The sequence below is a fragment of the Aegilops tauschii genome, chromosome 4 (genome assembly GCF_002575655.3).
Source record: "Aegilops tauschii subsp. strangulata cultivar AL8/78 chromosome 4, Aet v6.0, whole genome shotgun sequence".
Taxonomy (NCBI): domain Eukaryota; kingdom Viridiplantae; phylum Streptophyta; class Magnoliopsida; order Poales; family Poaceae; genus Aegilops; species Aegilops tauschii.
Window position 1 is genome coordinate 443,486,476 of NC_053038.3, and position 21,539 is coordinate 443,508,014.

A 21,539-nucleotide genomic window follows, 5' to 3' on the forward strand; every position below is an offset into this window, starting at 1 on the left:
TTATTTTTATGAAGAGCTTTAAAGACCATTTCCCCCTTAATTTTTAAGGAGGCAACGTTATCATTCTCTTCATCATTAGCATTAACATCATCATCAAGAGACATATTGGCGTTCAAAGTAGGAGATACCTTTGAAGCCTTAGCCATAAGGCATAAAGCAATAAATGATGATGTAGGATCCCTTGCAGCACCATTTAAGACCACATCTTGTTCCATGGAGTGTTGAGTTTCCTCTACATTGTTAGCACAACAACTCGAGGAAATAGATACATTTTTATCATGGCAACAAGTCATAGCACGCATATCATCATGAGATGAGCAAGCAATTTCTACATGATATGCAAGGACTATCAACACAAGCATGTGAAACATGTAAGGTGCTCGAAGTGTTAAATTCCAAAGAAAGACCATTGCAATAAGATAATGATGAAGGATCACCAAGAACAAGCACACTATCATCATTGCAATGACCAACACTACTCACCATAGCATTACCTTGTGGCAATCCACATGTAGGTGAAGTAGAAGAAGTTGAGAAGGCAACACGACCGAAGGTGGAGGGAGAACAATCATCCCCACAAATCTTGGACACACCATATTTATCTTGAAGCTTTGTCCACAACTCATGAGCATCCCGGAACGGCATGAGTTGAAATATAACTACATTGCTCAAAGCATCGAAAAGCACATTAGAAGCTTGAGAATTGAGATAAGAGTTTTTCTCATCCTCTAAAGATAATCTTTGGGGATCCTTTGGAGGATAAAACCCCATATCTACAATTCGCTCTAAATTTGGGTCCATGACCCTAAAGAGATTAAGCATGCGAATTACCCAAACATCAAAATTTGTGCCATCGAAACTAAGAGTGTCAAAGAATCCTAATCCCCTAGTCGACATCTTTACTCTCTAGGCGGTTAAGCCTAAACACGAGAGACGAGGCTCTAATACCAATTGAAAGATCGAGGATGTCGCCTAGAGGGGGGTGAATAGGCGCTTTAAAATAATTACGGTTTAGGCTTGAACAAATGCGGAATGAACCTAGTGGTTAATTTGTCAAGCACAAAACCTACAACAACTAGGCTCACCCATGTGCACCAACAACTTATGCTAAGCAAGATTAACTACTAGGTGATAGCAAGATATATGACAATTAACAATATGGCTATCACAAAGTAAAGTGCATAAGTAAAGGGCTCGGGTAAGAGATAACCGAGGCACGCGGAGACGACGATGTATCCCGAAGTTCACACCCTTGCGGATGCTAATCTCCGTTTGGAGCGATGTGGAGGAACAATGCTCCCCAAAAAGCCACTAGGTTCACCGTAATCTCCTCACGCCCTCGCACAATGCAAGATGCCCTGATTCCACTAAGGGACCCTTGAGGGCGGTCACCGAACCCGTACAAATGGCAACCCTTGGGGGCGGTCACCGAACCCGTACACTTTGGCAACCCTTGGGGGCGGTCACCGGTACCCGTCAAATTGCTCGGGGCGATCTCCACAACCTAATTGGATACCCCGACGCTTGCCCGGAGCTTTACACCACAATCGTCTAGGGCGCCCAAGCACCCAAGAGGAACAAGCTCAAGGGTACCAAGCACCCAAGAGTAATAAGCTTCTCAACTTGTAACTTCCACGTATCATTGTGGAGGACTCAAACCTATGCACCAAATGCAATGGCAAGGGCACGCGGAGTGCCCAAGTCCTTCTCTCCCAAATCCCACCGAAGCAACTAATGCTAGGGAGGAAAATGAGAGGAAGAACGAAGAAGAGAACACAAAGAACTCCAAGATCTATATCCAAAGGGTTCCCCTCACATAGAGGAGAAAGTGATTGGTGGAAATGTGGATCTAGATCTCCTCTCTCTTTTCCCCCAAATACTAGCAAGAATCCATGGAGGGATTGAGAGTTAGCAAGCTCGAAGAAGGTCAACAATGGGGGAAGAACACGAGCTCAAAGGATAAGGTACATTGGGGAAGAAGACCCCCTTTTATAGGTGGAGAAAATCCAACCGTTATGCTCACAACCCACACAGATTGGTACTACCGCTCGTCCTCACGGTACTACCACTAGGGGTAGCGGTACTACATCAAAGGGTAGCGGTACTACTGCTTGCGAGCGGTACTAAAAAAATACATCCGTGCCTACCACCGCTGGACTTGTGACGAGTTTTTGGTCTGGAGCGGAAGTAGCCACGGAAGTAGCCGCGGTAGTACCGCTCCAAGCGGTAGTACCGCTCCCAAGAGCGGTAGTAAAAATTACATCCCCTCCAAGCGGTAGTACCGCTCCCACGAGCGGTGGTACCGCTGCAGCTTTTATAAGGACACCAAAACTGACACACTTCTGCAAACGGACTACGAATTCAACGAAACCAAGTTTGTTGGAAAGCTAGCGACAAGAGCTAACACAATCTTGATAGAAATAACAATAATAAGCAAATTAGAAAAGGCCCATAAGAAAATGGTGAGAACCGTTCCTCGAATAAGACCGGTAAAACCTCCAACACCGAAAACACAATAGAAGAAGCATGTGAACTCCGTTTTCGATGAACTCGAGCTTGTCAAGAAGATGACCATAAGCTCTAAGACTCACAAAGATAACCAAACAAGAACCAAGAAATATGATGCAAGGATGCAATGGTTTGAGCTCTCTGCGAACGATACGATCAAGCTACTCATCAAGAGCCCCCCCTTGATAGTACGGCAATCGATCCTATAACCCGGTCTCCCAACTACCACCATGAGACCGGTAAAATAGAAAACCTATCAAGGGCAAACCTTTGTCTTGCACAAAGCACACTTGAGCTAGATGTAGATGATCTTGACTTCCTCAAGTTGGACCACCTTTCTTGATTGCATTGGCTCGGTGAAGACTAGTAGATTGATCCCCCATACTCCACTATGGGTGAGCCACTCTTCGGCACATCTTCACAAGTCCATTATCACCACAATGGACAGCAAGTTTCAAGCACTTGATGTCTTCGTGATGCATCACTTGAACTTGCACACCGCAACCTAACCCCACAAAGAACTCTCACGAAGACCATGGGTTAGTACACAAAGCATAATTGACAATGCTTACTATACCATGGGATCGCTTGATCCCTCTCGGTACATCTTCTACGCTTTGTGTGTTGATCAACTTGATTCACTCTTTGACTTAGTCTTGATCAACCTCTCACAAGACCAATCTTTAGGTAATTCCTTGAATAGCACCTTGGTCGACACAAACTCTCCTTGAAACCAACACATGTATTCCAAGAAAAGCCTATGGACAAAACCTTCAAATATTACTCAAGGCAACCATTAGTCCATAGAGATTGTCATCAATTACCAAAACCAAGCATGGGGGCACCGCATGTTCTTTCAATGGGTATGTTTAAGCTTCCCTTTTTCGGTGTGTGATGAACCTACTAGAATGGTGCAAAGTTTTTATTGGGGTTCTACCAATGGGAAGAGGAAAGTTCACTAGTGTGGGTAGGATGATCTTCTACAACCAAAAGAGAGAGGCGGTGTTGGGTTTAGATACTTCCGGCTCTTTAACCAAGCCCTTTTAGCTCGTCAAGCATGGAGGCTAATTGTTAAACCCGAAAGTCTTATGTGCACAGGTTCTCAGTGCTTGTTATTGTCCAGGTGGAAAAATTGAGGACACGGTCTTCACCGAAAACGCGTCTTCTTCATGGAACATGGTAGGCAATGGATTAGAACTTCTGAAAAAAGGTTTGGTGTGGAGGGTGGGGGATGGCAGGAGCATTCGTGTGTGGCGGAATAATTGGATCCGAGACCTTTTTCATACAAACCTATCTTCCCCCAAGGAACGTGCAGAATCAAATTTGTTGATGAACTCTTAAATGCTAATGGTTCCTGGATTTCTGGCTTACTTGAGAACATCTTTATGCAGGTGAATGTCTTAGAAATTTCAGTGCTTCGCCTGGATTGGAGTCCGAACACTGGCCTAAGGTCCAAAGTACAGAGTGTTTCCCGTCAGAAGTGCATAATAGTTGGCCTTTGATGAGGCGCACAAAGATACTTCTTCTGGGTCTAGTTCGAGAGAGGATGGTCGGCGTGATTGTTGGAAATATATTTGGTCATGCGAGGTGCCACCTACTGTCCGCAACTTTGCATGGAGACTTGCGATGAATACCTTGCCTACCTGGCAAAAGAAACACATGATAGGTCTCGAAGATGATGATTTATGTCTGGTGCGCGCGTCTGAACTGGAGGACAATTTTCACCCCTTCGCTCGGTGTAATCTGGCTCAAGAATTTTGAGTGTTATGACTGAGGTTTAGATGTTGCCGCCACTGTCTTCAATTTAGAATGCTAGGAGGGAATGGTTATTCCAGGTGCTTGAGCCTTTGCCTGACATTGAGCGGTCTATGTTACTCATGATGATTTGGCGAATATGGCATGTACAGAACGAAGTTGTGCATCATAAGCCTCCTCTACCAATGGAAGTATCCAGAACCTATCTTGCAGCTATCTTGGTTCCTTGATTGGCCTCAAAACAGAGCTATCTGCAGATCCTAACAAGGTAAGTCTATCATCACTTGTGAGAAAATAGTGAAGAGGCGGCTTGTGATAATGGGAACAGGGGTGCAACTCAGGTGGTGTCCTCGAAAGGGTGGTTGGGTTAAACTCAACACCGATGGTGCCTTTGCTGATGATGGTCGTGCCGGTGCAGGTACAGTCCTTAGAGATGAAAAGGGCAGTATCATTTTCTCTGCTCGCAGGGCTCTCTTTTCTTGCCGTGATACACTTGAGGCTGATTTATGTGCTTGCATGGAGGGTCTCTCTCTTGCCATTCAGAGAAGTGAATTGTCAATCATGGTGGAGATGGATTCTATAGTTGCAGTGAAGTTTATCCAAGCGCGGGAACAAGATAGATCGGGCCACGCTTCTATCGTCAAGGAGATTAAGCATCTTATGGGCTTACGTGAATGTTGTATTACTCATATTTACCGCACTCAAAATAATGTTAGTGATAGTTTAGTTAAATTTGCTAGAGTTGAGGGCAGAACTATGACTTGGTTATCGTCTGGCCCGGATGTTTCTTTGGTTCTAGCCCTCATTGATTGTGAGGACTATGTGATTGAGTAATACAAATATTTCACTCGCAAAAAAAATCAGCGCATAAGCAAGCGCCAAATAAGAACGTGCCTTGCCAACCCAAGGCGAAAGACATAGAGTTGCCCTGGTTTCATTGCATGTGTTACAAGATAAAACTCGAAATCACTAGTTGAGGAGTACTCGTTACAAAGACCACTCCCACCTCCCCAGGTTGCAACAAGTGGCACGCCGTATGTGCGCCACTTGTTGCAACCTGGGAGTTTTCCCTTTTTTCATAGATTCGTTTATTCAAAACGTTTTATCTCTTAAACCCTGCGTCCAAATCTTGAACCGTTTTCACCGTTGGATTCCTCGCATCGAGATTTTCAAAACTTGATCCGATGTTGATAGGTTTTGACGAACCTTTTTTCACGAAACAACTGGACGAAAAAACCGACCAGGGAGCACGGGTTTTTCCCCTTTCCGAAAGAGCCACGCTCGTTCCTCCCGCGAAAGCACGCCCGTGCCTCTCGCGGAAGGAAAAAAAACAGAAAACGTGTTTTTTCCTTTTCCGAGAGGCACGACCGTGACTCTCGCGGAAGGAAAAAAACAGAAAACGCGTTTTTTTTCTGTTTTCGAGAGGCCGTGACTCTCATGAAAGCACAACCGTGCCTTTCGCGAAAAAAAACCGTGCCTCTTGCGGAAGAAAAAAAAACAGAAAACACGTTTTTTTCCTTTTTCGAAAGGCACGGCCGTGACTCTAGCGAAAGCACAATCGTGCCTCTTACGAAAGCAAAACCGTGCCTCTCGCAGAAGGATTTTTTTTTTAGAAAATGCGTTTTTTTTGTTTCCGAAAGGCACGACCGTAACTCTCGCGAAAGCATGACCGTGCCTCTCGCGGAAGCAAAACCATGCCTCTTGCGAAAGGAAAAAAAACAAAAACTATGTTTTTTTCCGTTTCCGAAAGGCACAGCCGTGACTCTCGCGGAAGCACATCCGTGCCTTTCACGGAAGCAAAACCATGACTCTCGTGAAATAATAATAAAAGAAAACACATTTTTTTCGCGTAATTTTTTTGACCCAAAAGCTAAGGAAGACCGGTAGAAACTGAAACGTCGAAAATACCAAAAAAAAACCCGTTTAAAAGCCGAAAACGTGTGTGGAAAAAAATATCCAGAGGAAGCGCCCAGAGCGCGACACGGGGCGGGCGACTGAGGTCTTGCCAAGTGGCGCTGATTGTTGCGGGGCTCCCGAAGGAGCGCTCGTTAAGTAGTTGCTCTCGATAAAACTGAAGGACGCGTCAAAGAAAATAAAAAAAATAAAACTAAAGGCTCAGTTGCCCATAGAGTCTCAAGACGAAACCAAAACTTTAGGCCCAAATAACAAGGCGGCCCACGACTAGAAAAAACATAAGGCGGCCCATCGTCCTACTCCCCAGCAGAATATATCCGACCCAGTTCATCTGCAAAACCCAGTTATAGCTTTTCCCCTCATCTTCTCCGCAGATCAAACGCCAAAACCCTAGGCCACTCCATCTCCGACGCCGGCGACAACCACCAACCCCTGCGGCTGTCCGCGGTAGCCCAGGCGGAGGAAGCCATGGACAGCGCCCTCGCAAGCGCGGCGGCGATCGCCGACCAGCGCCAGAAGATCGAGCAGTACCGCCACATCCTCGCCTCCGTCATCTCGTCTTCCCCGCCGGACATCCCCCAGGCGAAGCGCTTCCTCAACCACAGTAACGCGCTTCACTGAAACCCTAGCCCTAGATTTCTGGGTATTTAATTTTTGTTCTGGGCGTAATGGCCGGGATTGTTGCGAGCGCAGTGGTGTCGGATGAGGTGCCTCTCGTGGTGTCGCGTCAGCTGCTGCAGACGTTCGCGCAGGAGCTGGGGAAGCTGGAGCCGGACTCTCAGAAGGAGGTTGCCCACTACGCGCTCACGCAGATCCAGCCTCGTGTGGTCTCCTTCGAGGAGCAGGTAGGCACCCTTCGGTTCCTAGCAGACTAATTTTAAGTACCAGATTGCTCTGTACTAGTTGTAGTATGTTGTACTGCACAGCCTGCATAGCTACTATGCAATGCCATGATATAATTTTTGGGAAATTGCTATCACAGCACTTTTGTTTTGACAGTTGGTCACACCTGCCACTCAATTTTGAACTTGCCCAGTAACTACTAGTAGTACGTATGGAGCTATTGCTGTAATGGGATTTTCTGTTCTCGTGAGATTTGCTTTGGAGTGGCCAATTTGGGTGTTGGCTAATTTTTATCCAAGGGAATATGCATTGCATGAAGATGATGTCATCCTGTTATCTCATTTATGCAGTCTCAGCTTAGATTATGTATGCAAAGGCAAGTATTGAGTTTAATGTTATGCATTTTTTGTTGATGCTCTCTACCATTTAGATTTCCGTGTGGCATATTTTTCAGGGGAAATAGAGCTATAGTTGAGTTATGCCAGTCAGGCAGTCAACTACACAGCTTTGACAAGCCGTGTTAGTCTGTAATCCATTATGAAGACCTATTGATTTGGTGTCCAGTCATTATAAGCCACTTATCAGCCATTTGATCCAATTCCTTAAGCTTATTACCCCACATGGTTAACTTATTTTGATTATCTGTGTGATAGTTCGATACTAGGTATAAACAGGAAAATTATTGCTCAAGGATTATAGTTTTATAATACCTCATGATCTTGTCTGTGAGTAGAGAAAATAATGCAATATAGGAATTACTGTTGCTACTCATTCTATGTTCATATGGGTTGCATTGCAGAAACCTGAATATCTACCTATAGCTTCGTGCATCATGTCCCTCTTATGCATTGCATTTCAGAAATCTAAATATCTGTGGTTTACTTCTTTACTGTTACTGTTTCGGAGTTCTTGTTGAAGTTGCAATTTATATTGTCATTGGTTTAAACTTTGTTAAGCTGCTGAGAACAGTCACTAAAATTAGCAGTTATGGAGTAGTATGATTTCTATTTATTGCAATTATGTCAAAGGTCTTAGATATTCATATTCTAGGTAGTAGGTACCATCAAAGTAAACCAAGATAGAATGTAAATCTATCTTGTGAAAGCAATTTGTGAAAGAAATTAGCAGTTATGGCTGCATCATGCTTGTCATCTTGTGAAAGAAATTATCCGGTGAATTATATGTGATATTTACTGCTATTCCAGCTTCTTCATGTAAATCTAGAGAATGTGAATCTCTAGATTTGTTTCTCTACCACAAATAACTGACTTAATATCTGTTTCTGTGGGCTTTGTAACCACTCATTAAATCTTCTTCGGTGATTTCATGATTGACCTTGTTGTTATTAAAAAGAAGTGTTGCAACATTCTTAACATATAATTTTTCTGTCTGTCTATATCCAGGTAGTGGTGATTAGGGAGAAGCTTGCAGAACTGTATGAATCTGAACAACAATGGTCGAGAGCAGCACAAATGCTTAGTGGCATTGACTTGGACTCAGGAATCAGGTAGAAGCTTTTGTCTCTCTTTACATGTCAATGAATTTTATAAGTCTGGGAAATCTGACCATCTGCTAAAAAACCAGGATGCTTGATGACACAAACAAATTATCCAAGTGCGTCCAGATTGCGCGACTCTATTTGGAGGTTAGTGCTGTTTAGCCTTTGTTGTCATTGGCTCATTTGCATTGTCAGCTGGACTAATGTACTTCTTAATTTTGTAGGATGATGATGCAGTGAATGCTGAAGCTTTTATCAACAAAGCCTCGTTTTTGGTCACAAACAGCAACCAGGAAGTTCTGAACTTACAATACAAGGTTTGTTGGTTCAGAAATAGTTTAACAATCTATCTGCCTACAACCAAGGACAACAATTTAGTTCCCTTCTTATATCTCTTATAGGTCTGCTATGCGAGAATTTTAGATCTAAAGCGTAAATTCTTGGAAGCTGCACTTCGGTACTATGGTATCTCTCAGATTGAGCAACGCCAAATCGGGGATGAGTAAGGCTTACTCCCTTTTAATGTTCTGTTTTCTATGGTCCTTTGTTGCCTTGCCGGTGTAGTGGTGCCTAATCTCTACTTTACACACTTGCTATTTCAATATTTTGCTCATTATATGAAATAAATTACCCTATTTGACACTCATGTTTAGATACTGCAGTGGTTATTGGCAAGTCGTGTTTGGAACTGATATTGCTTCCATATTTTGTTCTCAAAAATCTTGATGGAACATTGTTTCTGTATTTTCTCAGAGAGATTGATGAAAATGCTCTTGAGCAAGCTCTTAGTGCTGCTGTAACATGCACAATATTGGCTGGTGCTGGCCCACAACGCTCCCGTGTTCTTGCTACATTGTACAAGGTATTGGCTTTTAGCTCCTGTGGCTTCACACCTTTATTATTTAATCCATTATCATTAATTGCTCCAGTAACTTCTAACCATCATGATAGTCTTAGTTCTCTCTTGATCCTGTTTTGCCAATTGGAAACCATCAATGCAAGCCACGTCATTTATTTAGAGTTTTAGTCCCACTGGTTTAAGTTGTTAACACACATTTTGAGATTTGAGCAGTGCTATACATACGATAGCTTTCCTTACAATTTTTGTATGATGGATCAAATCATCCATTAGATTGCATCATTTTGCAAATCAGAACCGTTCAAAGTAGGCATCGTACAAAATTAGTATGTGCATTGTTGTGTGCAGAGTAGTTTCGTTGAGTTTTAACATTGATCATTAATTTGACCAATAATATATAAGTTACGTGACTTTACAATTATACCACTGGTCTTTTCAAATACAAATTCAACAGTATAACTTTTGCTGCACATAACCCACATTTTGTTGGTTAAACTTGACGGTCAAACTTGATTCTCGAGATACGCGTGCACTTTATTCACTGGAATGAAGGGAGTACTCCCTCCATAACCCGAATACATGTTGCTGGAGCTGTCTTGGCAAAGCACAACATAATATGATGTTGGACGATTAGGAGTTCGCTGGTCAATTTTGCCCTTGTGGTACTAAGGCCCAAGTATAGATGCACCAGGCTTCGATCCCTGCACCCGCAGGGTACCGAGAAATGTTTATTTGTAATAATGGCAAGATGGTAAACAAGCTCTGAATTCAAGGGGCTCTTTAGATGGGAGCCGTGAGCTGCCCTTCCAAAAAGTTGGCCGTTGACCAGATCTGGTTGCATGTTTAGTTGGGCAACAATTATTTGGTGGGTCCAGCACACCTCACTTCATGCAGTTCAATTTCTGCCAAATTGTTGGCATGTCGCGGGTGGGGGAATCCTCGATTCATTATTTGGCTTGCCCATAGATTGGCGGGGCTGGCTTGGCGCAATCCAAATAGCCTCTAACCCCACCCATAACCATGGTCTTGCCCCCCCACCCCATCTGCTTGTTCTCTTTAGAGTTGGAGCTGTGTCACCTATCTTGGGTTTTAGACTAACTGGTTAAGTTTTTAACTTGGATGAGCTGTGGCTTTACCTTACTGTCATAGTGGGCTTGTGATGCCTCATTTCGTCTCTATTTTCTCTTTGGTTGGTAACAATTTTAATTTGCCACTCATCATATTGTCTTTCCCCTGTTATCTGATCAAGTTAACGTGAAATAAATTAGATTGCATCCAGGATTTGTGGGAACCCAGGGCCGTTAAACCTACTGTTTGCTAAACCCATCCAAGGTCTAAAAACACGCCGTTCTATGGCTTTTTTCCAATTTGGTCTTACTAATATCATAATCCTGTGAACCAATTATGTTTAACTTTTTTGGTAATTATTTTGCTAGTTTTGAACATCTTCCACCACAGTTTTAAACTGTCCGCTGGCAGGCAACCTATACATCTTATTTTCGCTGAATGTTTTGGTCTTTTAGCTATGCTGCCTGAAACAAACATAATGGGTACCTTAGTCATGTGCAAATATTTTTATTTTCCAGTGTATCTTATCATAATGACTCCTAAACTATGACTTATGGCATGATGTTATAATAATTTGCCCCTTCCAGGATGAAAGATGCTCGAAGCTCAAGATATACCCAATACTGCAGAAGGTATCTGACATTGATATACTCCCCTGGCATTATGTTTGGAATATAAGTTCTCTTCGTTGATAGGGTCTGCACTTTATCCAAATATTCAGGTTTTTCTTGAAAGGATTTTGAGGAAACCAGAAATTGATGCATTTGCAGAGGAGCTGAAGCCGCATCAAGTAGGGAAACTTTTAGTCATCTGTACCTCGTTGAAAATAAGTTCTCATTTATGGTATTCCTGACTGGATTTTCTAATTACTGTTCAACAGAAAGCCCTTCTGCCAGACAACTCTACTGTGCTTGACCGGGCGATGATTGAGCATAATCTCCTTAGTGCCAGTAAACTTTACACCAATATCAGGTCAGTATTCATGGATATTGTTGTGCATTCAGTATTGGTTTATTCAACCTAACAGACCATCAATTCATTTCTGCAGCTTTGAGGAGCTTGGAACATTGTTGGGCATTGACCCTAGAAAGGTAAATTCTTTGTGAATGTGCTGTTTCTTTCATTTCCCTGAACTCTACTCTGCAATATTTTGCCATATTGTTTGTGGCTTGTAAAAGGGAAGTTGCAATGCTGTGTAACTTAATAACGGAACATATTTAAATTTACAACCAAAACATGGAAACATTTGTCAGGCTCAGCTCCTTGTTCTTATTTTGGTTTCTACTGCTATACAAATACAGGGTGCAGAGTTCTGAACTTAATCTAGGATACCATTTAAATTTTAAGCCTTCTTACCATTGACTTCTTACTGGCAGGCTGAGAAGATAGCATGTCGAATGATCTGTGAAGATAGAATGCGGGGTTCAATTGATCAGGTATTTTATGAGCCCTCTCTCTTGGCATTCACTATCTGCTATTGGATCATGAAATTCTGGAATAGAATTACTCAACCACATCTTTGTGTTATCAGTCTGAAATTCATGCATACATCTTTGTTCCACAGGTTGAGGCTGTGATACACTTTGAGGATGACACCGAAGGGCTACAGCAGTGGGACCAACAGGTTAGTTTTGCATTGTATTTCATTTCTTCCTAGTTTTAACCTTTTTTTAAATTTAGTTAAAGCGGGAAACTAGCCTTGATAGAACTGTTGCATACTTGCACTTGCCTTCGTGCACTGGACACCAAAAATTTCTCCACAAGTACCTGCTACGTTTACAACAACTATCAGGAAAACGCATCCGTCCGTTTCTAATCATGGATTGCAACAACTTTGCCACACCTGCAGATTGCTGGATTGTGCCAAGCGCTGAACGACATCCTTGACAGCATGTCGAGCAAAGGGATCGCTATACCTGTCTGAGGGAGTCTGTTCACCCAGTTGTTTCGATGGTGTCTATGATTTAACTCGGGTCAAGTCGGTGGATTAACATTTTTGTACAGATGTTTTGCCGTTGACTGATACTTCCGGAACCGATTCTGCTATGCGATCATCTCATGTGAAATTTGCGTGGAAAATGCCGACTGAGTTATGCTCTTTGTTATTGAAGTGGGTAAATGGTTTTGCACGGCCATCGCTGGGAAGCACTATGCAACACAAATAATCTTCTAACTTAATATAAAAGACGTTTTTTTGACAATGTCATAGTATGAGCATCGCTGGAGTACTAGATTCCAGGCTAGCGCAGTATGAGCATCTATTCGTAATTTTAAAGCCTTGTTATTCCCCCTCTTCTCAAATGCATGACTACGTCTTGGATTATCAATCTATGCCTATTCCATGGCTAGAACTCACGCCTCAAAACATAATAATTCAACAACAGCACAGTAATCAGAACATGTACAGATGGGATGGATATCTACTCGTGTTGGAACAAATTCTGTGCCTTGAGAAAGGTTCAAAACTGTTGATTTTATTTTCTGTCCCGAGCTCCCCGGATATCACATGGTCTGCAACTTTCCAGCACATAAAGAAGAGTAAAATGCATCACTAATCATTGTACTTGTGTCGAAAGCTCACTTTGGTCACTATTCAGGAATACGGTCAATACGGTCACTAAATACAACTCAAGGTGATTATACGGTCACTGACTCATCATATAGCTTCGTATTTTGCCTACTTTGACCGGTCAAACTGCCTATGTGGCAAATAAGTAGCCTAGTCAGCTAGTTGAATGAAGAAATAAATAGGAAAAATTATGTGCAGTAGGGATTAGAAACTTGGACTTTTGACTACCGCCGAAACGAGCTAGCCAACTGAACCACGGTTAGTCATGCTAAATAACAAGAGCCTATCCCCTTATTATCAGAATACGAAACACGCATGCACACACTCGCTAGCAGCCTAGCACACACCACACAGCATGCACACATGACACATCGGAGGCCGCCGGGGCGTGCTCCAGCAGCCGGGCCGCCATGGTACGCGCGCACGGCAAGGAGAGCGACCGGTGTGGGTGCCGCCGTTGTCGTCCATGTGGCCATCTCACACAGACAAAGAGTTGGTATGCCTTGCACCGCCTCCTCTCGCAGCTCCTGTGCATCCACTGACATCTATCAGTTGGCGAGCGCTCATGAGACCCTGTCCCGGATGACCGGCATCACGATGTACACCCCGACAGTACTGTCCACTCGCGCTAGCCATGCCAGGCGGCGGCTGCTTTATGTGCGTGCGTACCGAGCTGTGTTTGTGCTTATGCTTGTGTGTGTACGTGCATGTGGTGAATGATGCGAATATGGTGAGAAATTGCACGAGCGCGCCAAGCGGCGGCAGGCTGCATGCGAACCAGCTGACGCTGAAGGCCAGGAGATACATGGTCGCGGTGTAAACGTGAAAGACATGGCGCGAGGGCTGAGACCTCAGGAACGGCAGACGATTGTTGGTTTTTACTCTCTCCGTTCCTAAATATTAGTCTTTTTAAAGATTTTAATATGGACTACAAACAGAACAAAATAAATGAATCTACACTCTAAAATAAATCTTTAAAAAGACTTATATTTAGAAACGGAGGGAGTAGAACGCTAGATCAAATCATCTCGAGCTATTACACATACGTGTGAGGAAGCAAGCAAGCTAGCGTTTATCGGTTTCTTTTCATTATATGAAATGAAATCGGGGGCATCGCCCCTCAATTTGAAAAGAAAAAAAGCAAGCAAGCTAGCAAACTGCTTGATTGATCTCTTGACTAACAGCACGTGCACGTTTAGTCTTGCGGTAGACGTACGTACGTATCGCTTCTGGCCGGTGGCTTGCACTAGCACCAACAGGATGGATACGATCGCGACGGAACGACTCGGCGGAACTCACATAAACCTAGTGAACGTAAGATGGCTTGCGCCGCCCTGAGATCTCAAGTTCGAACCTCACTGGTGCACTCTATTTTCTTTTTATTTCTTTCAACTCGCTAACAGGTGGGACTCGCATAAAGGTAGAGAGAACGTTGGCTGACTAGGCTGCTTATTTGTCACACAGACAGTTTGACCGGTTAAAGTAGGCAAAATACTAAGTTATACGGTGTGTCAGTGACCGTATAATCACCTTAAGTCGTATTTAGTGACTGTATTGATCGTATTTTTAAGTACAATGACCAAAATAAGCTTTTGACAGTGGAGTAACCATAGACACGGGTCTGAGGGTGAGTTATAGATCACCATGGGTCACACATTTATCATTTGCGGATGACAGTTTGATTTTCATCAATGCAAGTAATCCAAGTGTTCTCAGACTCAATGAGATTCTCAGGATTTATGGAGAGGCTTCGGGCCAAAGTGTTAATCGTGATAAAAGTTCAGTATACTTCAGTACTAACACTCCTGATTCGTTGAGGCAGGTTCTGCAAGCAACATTAAATATCCATGTGCAAGCATTCAGTGAGAAATACCTGGGGCTCCCTACTGCTGTGGGTCGGATTACCAGCGGTACATTTGATCATATCAGCGAAAGAGCTCACGGGAAAATACAAGGCTGGTCGGAAAAATTATTGGCGTGTGCAGGTCGAGAGACTCTTCTCAAATCTGTCGTTCAATCAATTCCTACTTATCCAATGAGTACATTCCTACTGACCAAGAAAGTTTGTAAGAGTCTTACTTCACCAATGGCCAAATATTTTTGGAGTAGCTCTCTTGACAAGAAATCATTGCATTGGGTGTCCTGAAAGGAGCTAGCTACACCCAAGTGCAAGGGCGGGATGGGGTTCAGAGACCCGCAACTTTTCAATCTTGCTATGCTGGGCAAACACGGATGGCGATTCCTCACCAACCCGAGTTCCCTATGTGCAAGTTCTGAAGGGTCGCTACTTCCCCGACACTGACTTCATAAATGCTACTATACCAAAGTCAGCGTCGGCCACATGGAGGGCGATCATGGCGGGGAGGGAAGCCCTTCGATCCGGACTGATCTTTCGAGTGGGCGATGGCTCCTCCATATCAGCCTGGAACGATAAATGGATCCCAGGTACAATATCTATGTCTCCTATGTTTCGGCCTCAGCATACAACTATTGAGCGTGTGTCTGAGCTTATTGATCCATCTAACTGGTCGTGGAGACAAGAGCTTGTTCGATATAATTTCATTGCGCCTGATGCTGAAGCAATATTGAACATCCCTATTCGGCAAGGAGGTGGAGATGATTTTCTTGCATGGGCATTTGAAAGATCGGGGAACTACACTGTGAAGTCGGCGTACCGTGCTCTCGTGACTCAGAAAGAGCGTGTTGCTCTAGAGGAAGGGACGGCTACCGGGACCTCAGAGGATGATACACAGATGTGAAAATCCCTATGGAAATTGAATGTTATTCCGAAGGTGAGAGTGTTCTGGTGGAGGGTTCTTCGTGGAATTCTTCCGGATGAAGCCACTCTTAACCATCGACATATTGCAGAGATTTGTCGATGCAAAGTTTGTTTGGCTATGGATGAAAATCTGGAGCATGCACTCATACACTGTTCACATGCAAAGTGCTTCTGGGAGGAAGCGGCTGCATGGTTTGGCCTCAGATTGCCTCGTCTTCACCCAGACTCATGGGCGCGGGATATCACATGTGATCCCCGGTTTACAAACGATGACCGCGCCAAGATCACCACCATAATGTGGTCTATATGGCACTCCCGGAACCGGATCAAACACGGCGAAGAGGGAAGGAATCCTACGGCTACGATCAGGGCCACTAAGGAGACGATCGCCCTTCTTCATCTACCACGGAGAGATGCGATGATTTTGCCTGGTTTCGGCTGGAGACCACCTGATGAAGGTGTTGTCAAGGTCACCACAGATGGAGCCTTAAATTTGGCCGATGACAGGGGCGGTGCGGGAGGGGTGGCTCGATCCTCTTCGGCGCTCCTCGAAGCTTGGTGCAAACCATATTTGGGTATTTCTGATCCCTTGATTATGGAGGGTTTATCAGTACGAGATGGAGTTCGGTTCGCTTCTCTTCGAGGTTTTTCGCATGTGATAATGGAAACTGATTGCTTGGAGATGGTGACGCTCTGGACCACTCGCCACAATTCTCGTTCAATTGTGGCTCCTTTATTAGTAGAGATAGGAGAGATATGTAATAATTTTACTTTGTTTGATATTCAGCATGTAAACAGGTCGGCTAACGTCCCGGCGCATCTTTGTGCAAAGCGTGCTTACACTCTGAATGTGACCGATAGCTGGCTTGAGAATTCTTGGTGACCAGCCTCTTGGCTGATTGTCCTGAGAATGCTTTCATATGAATAAAAAGCTCTCTGTGTTTCCCCGCAAAAAAACATAAGTACAATGACTAGTGATGCATTTTACTCCATAAAGAATTTGTTCATCTTCTTTCTTTCATGTAAAAGAAGTAGCAAATATTTTCAACTTTTATTATTCCACTGTTCTTCTATGAGCAGATGAGCGAATTTCCGGGATGGAAGGAGATTATGCACTAGCGGTCAGCATCCAGTGCATTGTGATAGATTATTTTTTCATAGTAATACGTGTTTTATTTTAATAACATAAAAATTCAGTTACAAGCCATGTAAACATCAATATCACCTAATTGGTAAGATAGGATAATCCTTAGAAAAAACCAAAGCAAGTCCCTCTGCACTAAGAAAAAGAGAAATCGCCCACTCGAGCTTGACACGGCTCATCATTGATCAGCAGCTTTACCAGCGCAGGTCCCTCTCCATTAAGGAAAAGAACAGATCACCTTTTCATCCGAGCTCGACGCGGCTCCATTGCTGATCAACAATTTTACTAGCACAGGTCCTCTTCACTAAGAAGAAGAAAACAATTTTACTAGCGCAAGTCTCTCTCCACTAAAAAAACAGATCACCGCTTTACCAGCACATGTCCCTCTCCACTAAAAAGAAAAAGACACTTCACCAGGGCAGGTCCCTCTCCATTAAGAAGGAGAAGACAGATCACCTTCTCACTCGAGCTTGACGCGGTTCCATCATTGATCTTCTCACTCGAGCTCGACGCGGTTCCATCATTGATCAGCAGCTTTACCAGGGCAGTTCCCTCTCCACGGAGAAGGAGAGGGATCACCTCTTCACCCGAGGTGAGCTCGTAGCGGCTTCATCGTTGATGAGCAACTTTACGGACCTTTAAGTAGTTTGCAAAACCATTGCGGCGATGAACGGCTCCTTTATTTATACGCAGGCATAATGCACAAGCTCTTCTATACACCGGCTACAGCAAGACACAGTGGCATTGTGGCAACGACGGACCCAACAAAACTACGTAGAGACTACAGTAGACTGAACAGAGCCACACAACTAGGATGGCCACCATTATTCGTACAGCGGTACGCGGGGAAAGGGTGGAGCAGAGAGCGTGCAAGGTGACTGGAACAGTTCTTGTTCAGGCGCTCTGGAACACGGCGCCCTTGCGACCACGGTAGCGCTTCTTCAGGTTCGTGGCCGCGCGGTACTTGGAGGAGTCTCCCCAGTCGCCTTCCTCCTCTTCCCACGGGTCATCTCCGCCTCTGCCGCCACGGCCTCCTTCTTCCTCCCTCCTCCGTTCCTCTTCTTCCCTCGGATCGTCTCCTCGTCCGCCTTGGCCTCCGCCTCCCTCTTCCTCCTCTCTCCTCCGCCGCTCTTCCTCTTCCTCCCTCGGATCGTCTCCTCCTCCGCCTTGGCCTCCGCCACCTTCTTCCTCCTCCCTCCGCCGTTCTTCCTCCTCCCTTGGATCATCACCTCCTCCCCCGCCTTGGCCTCCGCCACCTTCTTCCTCCTCCCTCCTCCTCCTTTCTTCTTCCTCTTCTTGCTCCCTCCTCTTCCTCTCTTCCTCCTCTCGTTTCCTCTGCTCTTCCTCCTCCCGCTTCTTCCTTTCCTCCTCCCTCCTCGCCCTCTCTTCCTCCTCTCTCCTTGCTCTTTCCTCCTCCTCCCGCTTCTTCCGCTCTTCCTCCTCTCTCTGCTTCCTCTCCCTCTCTTCCTCCTCTTCCCGCTCCCGCTCCCCCTTCCCGCCCTCCTGCTCCTCCTTCTCCGCCTTCCTCTCCAGCTCCTCCGCGCACGAGATGCACGCCATTATGGTCGACCCGCTCTTGGCCGACAGCAGCTGCTCCACGGCGGTCGTGTTCTTCTGCCCCAGCGCCAGCGCCACTATCTCCTTGCCGATCACCTGCAGCACCGAATGCTCCCCGGCCAGGAACTGCGGGTTGTTCTCCCCCATGTGGGTGCTGAACCCGACGAACACGAACGACCCGTTGTTGAAGGACAGCTGCGCCATCGGGTGGAACCTCGGCACCACGAACACGTCGCCTTCCTTCACTCTGAACACTGAATTCTTGCACTCTACGCCTCCTTGCCCGTGGTCTCCGCCCCTGCGGCCGCCCTCGTCGTGGTGACCGTGATCGCCCCTCCTGCGGCCGCCCTCATCGTGGTGACCGTGATCGCCGCCCCCGCGGCCGCCCTCGTCGTGGTGGCCGTGACCGCCTCCGGCGCCCGACGCGGTGCTCGGGCATACCACCTGCACGATCCCTGACCCGTGGGTGACGATGGCGATCTCCGTGGCTTTCGGGTTCCAGTGAGGCCCCATCATAGACCCCTACAAAATTGATCAGTGCAAACATTTTTCAGTTTTGCTAGAACTCATCTGGATGAGATATAATTTGGTCCCATTCACCTTTTATAGCCATTGAATTAGCCATTGATGCTATAAGATGCGTGTGTGCTGACGTGGGTTGTATTTGTTCTTGTTTTTAAAGTAAATGAGACCAAATTGTATCTCAATCTAGATGAGTTCTAGGTACTCCCAAGTCCCAACATTTTTTATGTTAGCACGAGGACTGAAACTACTGAACGCTGGTCCGAGTCTGCTAGCTCACTTACCGTGGTCAGGTTCACCATGAACATGCCAATGTTGGACCCCTTGAGGTTCTGCAGGTCCTTGTTGGTCATGGTTTTGCTCCATCCAAAGCAGTTCTTGACGTCCGGCTTGCCGGAGTAGAAGTTGAACGTCTCGCTCTTGGATTTGTCGTCCTTCTTGTCCTTCTTCTTGTGCTTATCCTTCTTCTTCTTCTTGTTCAGTGGGGACTCGTCGCCCCACAGCGCGTCGAAGATTTCTTCCGTCCAATTCGACTTCTCTTTCTTCTCCTGGTCTGGATTGTACATTATAATCAACTGCGGGCTCTTCGCCGACTGAATTGCCTCCACCACTTCACCGGAAACCTTACAAGACCAACAATTCATGTAATCGATGTGATGCAACTATGCAAGATCATACATACAGTACTAATTTTAATTACCCCAAATCCCTGTCGAAGAATCTTTACATCAAATCCTCTCAGTAGATTGCTGACGCTCGAGTATGCTTCTGAAGTGGGATGCTGCAATACCGGGGCCGAAGTGAAGTACTCACTCATCAGTGCCTCAAGAATGAATGAATAAGTAGATCACCGACGAACATAGAAGCGCTCTGTAGGTACCGATGGGTCGTCGCAGTTGATGGCGTTGCTGGTGAAAATGGCGTAGATCCGAAGGCGCTCTCTGGTGGCGTTGGGGTAGCTCTGGATGTACAGGATGCTGCCCTGCTCCAAGTTGTACACGTCTCCTCGCTGTACTTCAAGCGAGCTTGTCTCGCTGCCCCCTTCTTGGATGTAGGTCACCTTGCCCCGCCCTGCCCCCCATAAAATCACGACATAAGTTTAGTCACAGAAAACACGTGCGCTTGCTGATAGCGTTCATGGATGCTGCGTACCGCTGTGCACGTAGAACACCGCGTCGGCGTGCAGCTGCACGGGCAGGAACAGAGCGCCGGGGTCCATGGTTATGAACTGCAGCCGGTACACGGTGCCCGCCGCGTCGGCGACGTCCGTGGCCGTGACCGTGCCGGCCTCGCTCTCGGCGACCACCCTCCGCCGCTCCTTCTCCACGACCTGGCCGCCCACCGCAGCCCCGGCCTTCCATTTCGTGTCATGCGCCGCGGCCGCGGCGGACACGAGCAGGGACAGGACGAGCCACCGAGCTGTCGCCACCGCCATTTTTGCAAGTCTTTCTTTTCTGCTGTCTCGTCTGACCTCGCGCGGTCTGTGGAAGGAACGGGAGGCTATGGCGCCTCATATGTAGACGCTGGGATGCTGTAGCTGGTGAAGCGGCGATGCGTGGCGTGAGCTACGTGGGAGGCCGTGGGCATGGTGGCCGTGCATGGGCGCGACGTGCCCTGGTCACGACGGAGGCGGTGGGCGGCTCGAGGACTCGCGGTGGTGTTGTGGTCCGTGGGGTGTGTCCTATGCTAGCCACTTGGACACTGGCTATGTGAGGTGGAGTGCACGTGCCGTGCGATGTATATCCATTGGTGCCCACCGCCCTACGCGAAATTTCGGTACGGCTTCCGTTGCTAATTTCGGTGCTGGGTGTACAATCCTACCCGAAGTTTCGGTGCGGCTTCCGTTGCTAATTTCGGTGCTTAAGGGGTGCACAATGTTATCTTGACAGATAAACGTTGAGGCGAAGGATGGGAAAGTATCAGGTGCTCATATCCTTGGTTACTCCGGTATTCAGAAAAAAAACATTCTTAAATATTTTTAAAAAATTCTGTAAAAAATGTGAATGTTCACAAAGAATGCGACAACAACCCCTGAAAATTCCAAGTCCAAACTTGAAATGCACATTGAGAAACAAAAAAGTGAAATCCAAATGTGAATATTGTAGCTTTGGCCTTTTTTTACACTATCCATGCCACATTTTTGTTTCTCAATGTGTGTTTCGAGTTTGAACCTGAAATTTTTAGGGATTATAGTCAAATTCCTTGCGAACATTCATATTTTTTTCCGGATATTTTTGAAACATTAAGATTTTTTTTTTGAATTTGGAGCACTGGGAGTACCCCAAGATGGTAGTACCCGATACTCTGCGAAGGATAAAGATAAAAAAGTCTTCTCTTAATTAAGAGAGGATCTTTTAGCATAATATCTTTTACCACATATCTAGGTAACTTAGTTATGAGAGTGATGTGTTTATCTCTCATTTAGGCAGGAATTAACCAAGTCTTAACTAACTCTCACACCATTTGATTTCACATGGAGATCCGTGCATTTTTTGTCAGCAGCAAGGTGGCGCCATCACGGGA

At 45.5% G+C, this 21,539-nt stretch overlaps 2 protein-coding genes across 2 annotated transcripts; one reads left to right on the plus strand and one right to left on the minus strand.

The window, feature by feature from the left end:
* The first annotated feature begins 6,500 nt into the window (after positions 1–6,500).
* On the plus strand, positions 6,501–12,524 carry LOC109772844 (COP9 signalosome complex subunit 4). Its single transcript, XM_020331542.4, has 14 exons — positions 6,501–6,781; positions 6,871–7,022; positions 8,424–8,527; positions 8,605–8,665; positions 8,743–8,835; positions 8,920–9,020; positions 9,272–9,380; positions 11,033–11,077; positions 11,167–11,235; positions 11,326–11,417; positions 11,494–11,536; positions 11,822–11,881; positions 12,010–12,069; positions 12,295–12,524. Exons 1-14 carry the CDS (start codon positions 6,646–6,648, stop codon positions 12,367–12,369), a joined length of 1,200 nt encoding a protein of 399 aa, XP_020187131.1. The 5' UTR covers positions 6,501–6,645; the 3' UTR covers positions 12,370–12,524.
* A 5,071-nt stretch (positions 12,525–17,595) lies between these two features.
* LOC109772877 (vicilin-like seed storage protein At4g36700) lies at positions 17,596–20,502 on the minus strand. The gene is made up of 5 exons (XM_020331579.4): positions 20,169–20,502; positions 19,897–20,087; positions 19,717–19,797; positions 19,301–19,639; positions 17,596–19,016 (listed from the first exon to the last, which is right to left on the minus strand). Exons 1-5 carry the CDS (start codon positions 20,449–20,451, stop codon positions 17,832–17,834), a joined length of 2,079 nt encoding a protein of 692 aa, XP_020187168.3. The 5' UTR covers positions 20,452–20,502; the 3' UTR covers positions 17,596–17,831.
* Positions 20,503–21,539: the final 1,037 nt, after the last annotated feature.

Bases quoted from the DNA above. Each gene is read 5' to 3' on its own strand.
- LOC109772844 (XM_020331542.4), top strand. From the start codon at position 6,646: ATGGACAGCGCCCTCGCAAGCGCGGCGGCGATCGCCGACCAGCGCCAG. The intron at 8,666-8,742 runs GTTAGTGCTGTT...TTAATTTTGTAG, and splicing joins TTGCGCGACTCTATTTGGAG to GATGATGATGCAGTGAATGC. The intron at 11,418-11,493 runs GTCAGTATTCAT...TCATTTCTGCAG, and splicing joins AAACTTTACACCAATATCAG to CTTTGAGGAGCTTGGAACAT.
- LOC109772877 (XM_020331579.4), bottom strand. From the start codon at position 20,451: ATGGCGGTGGCGACAGCTCGGTGGCTCGTCCTGTCCCTGCTCGTGTCC. The intron at 20,088-20,168 runs GTACGCAGCATC...TATGGGGGGCAG, and splicing joins GGTGTTCTACGTGCACAGCG to GGCGGGGCAAGGTGACCTAC. The intron at 19,798-19,896 runs GTACCTACAGAG...CCGGTATTGCAG, and splicing joins TCAACTGCGACGACCCATCG to CATCCCACTTCAGAAGCATA.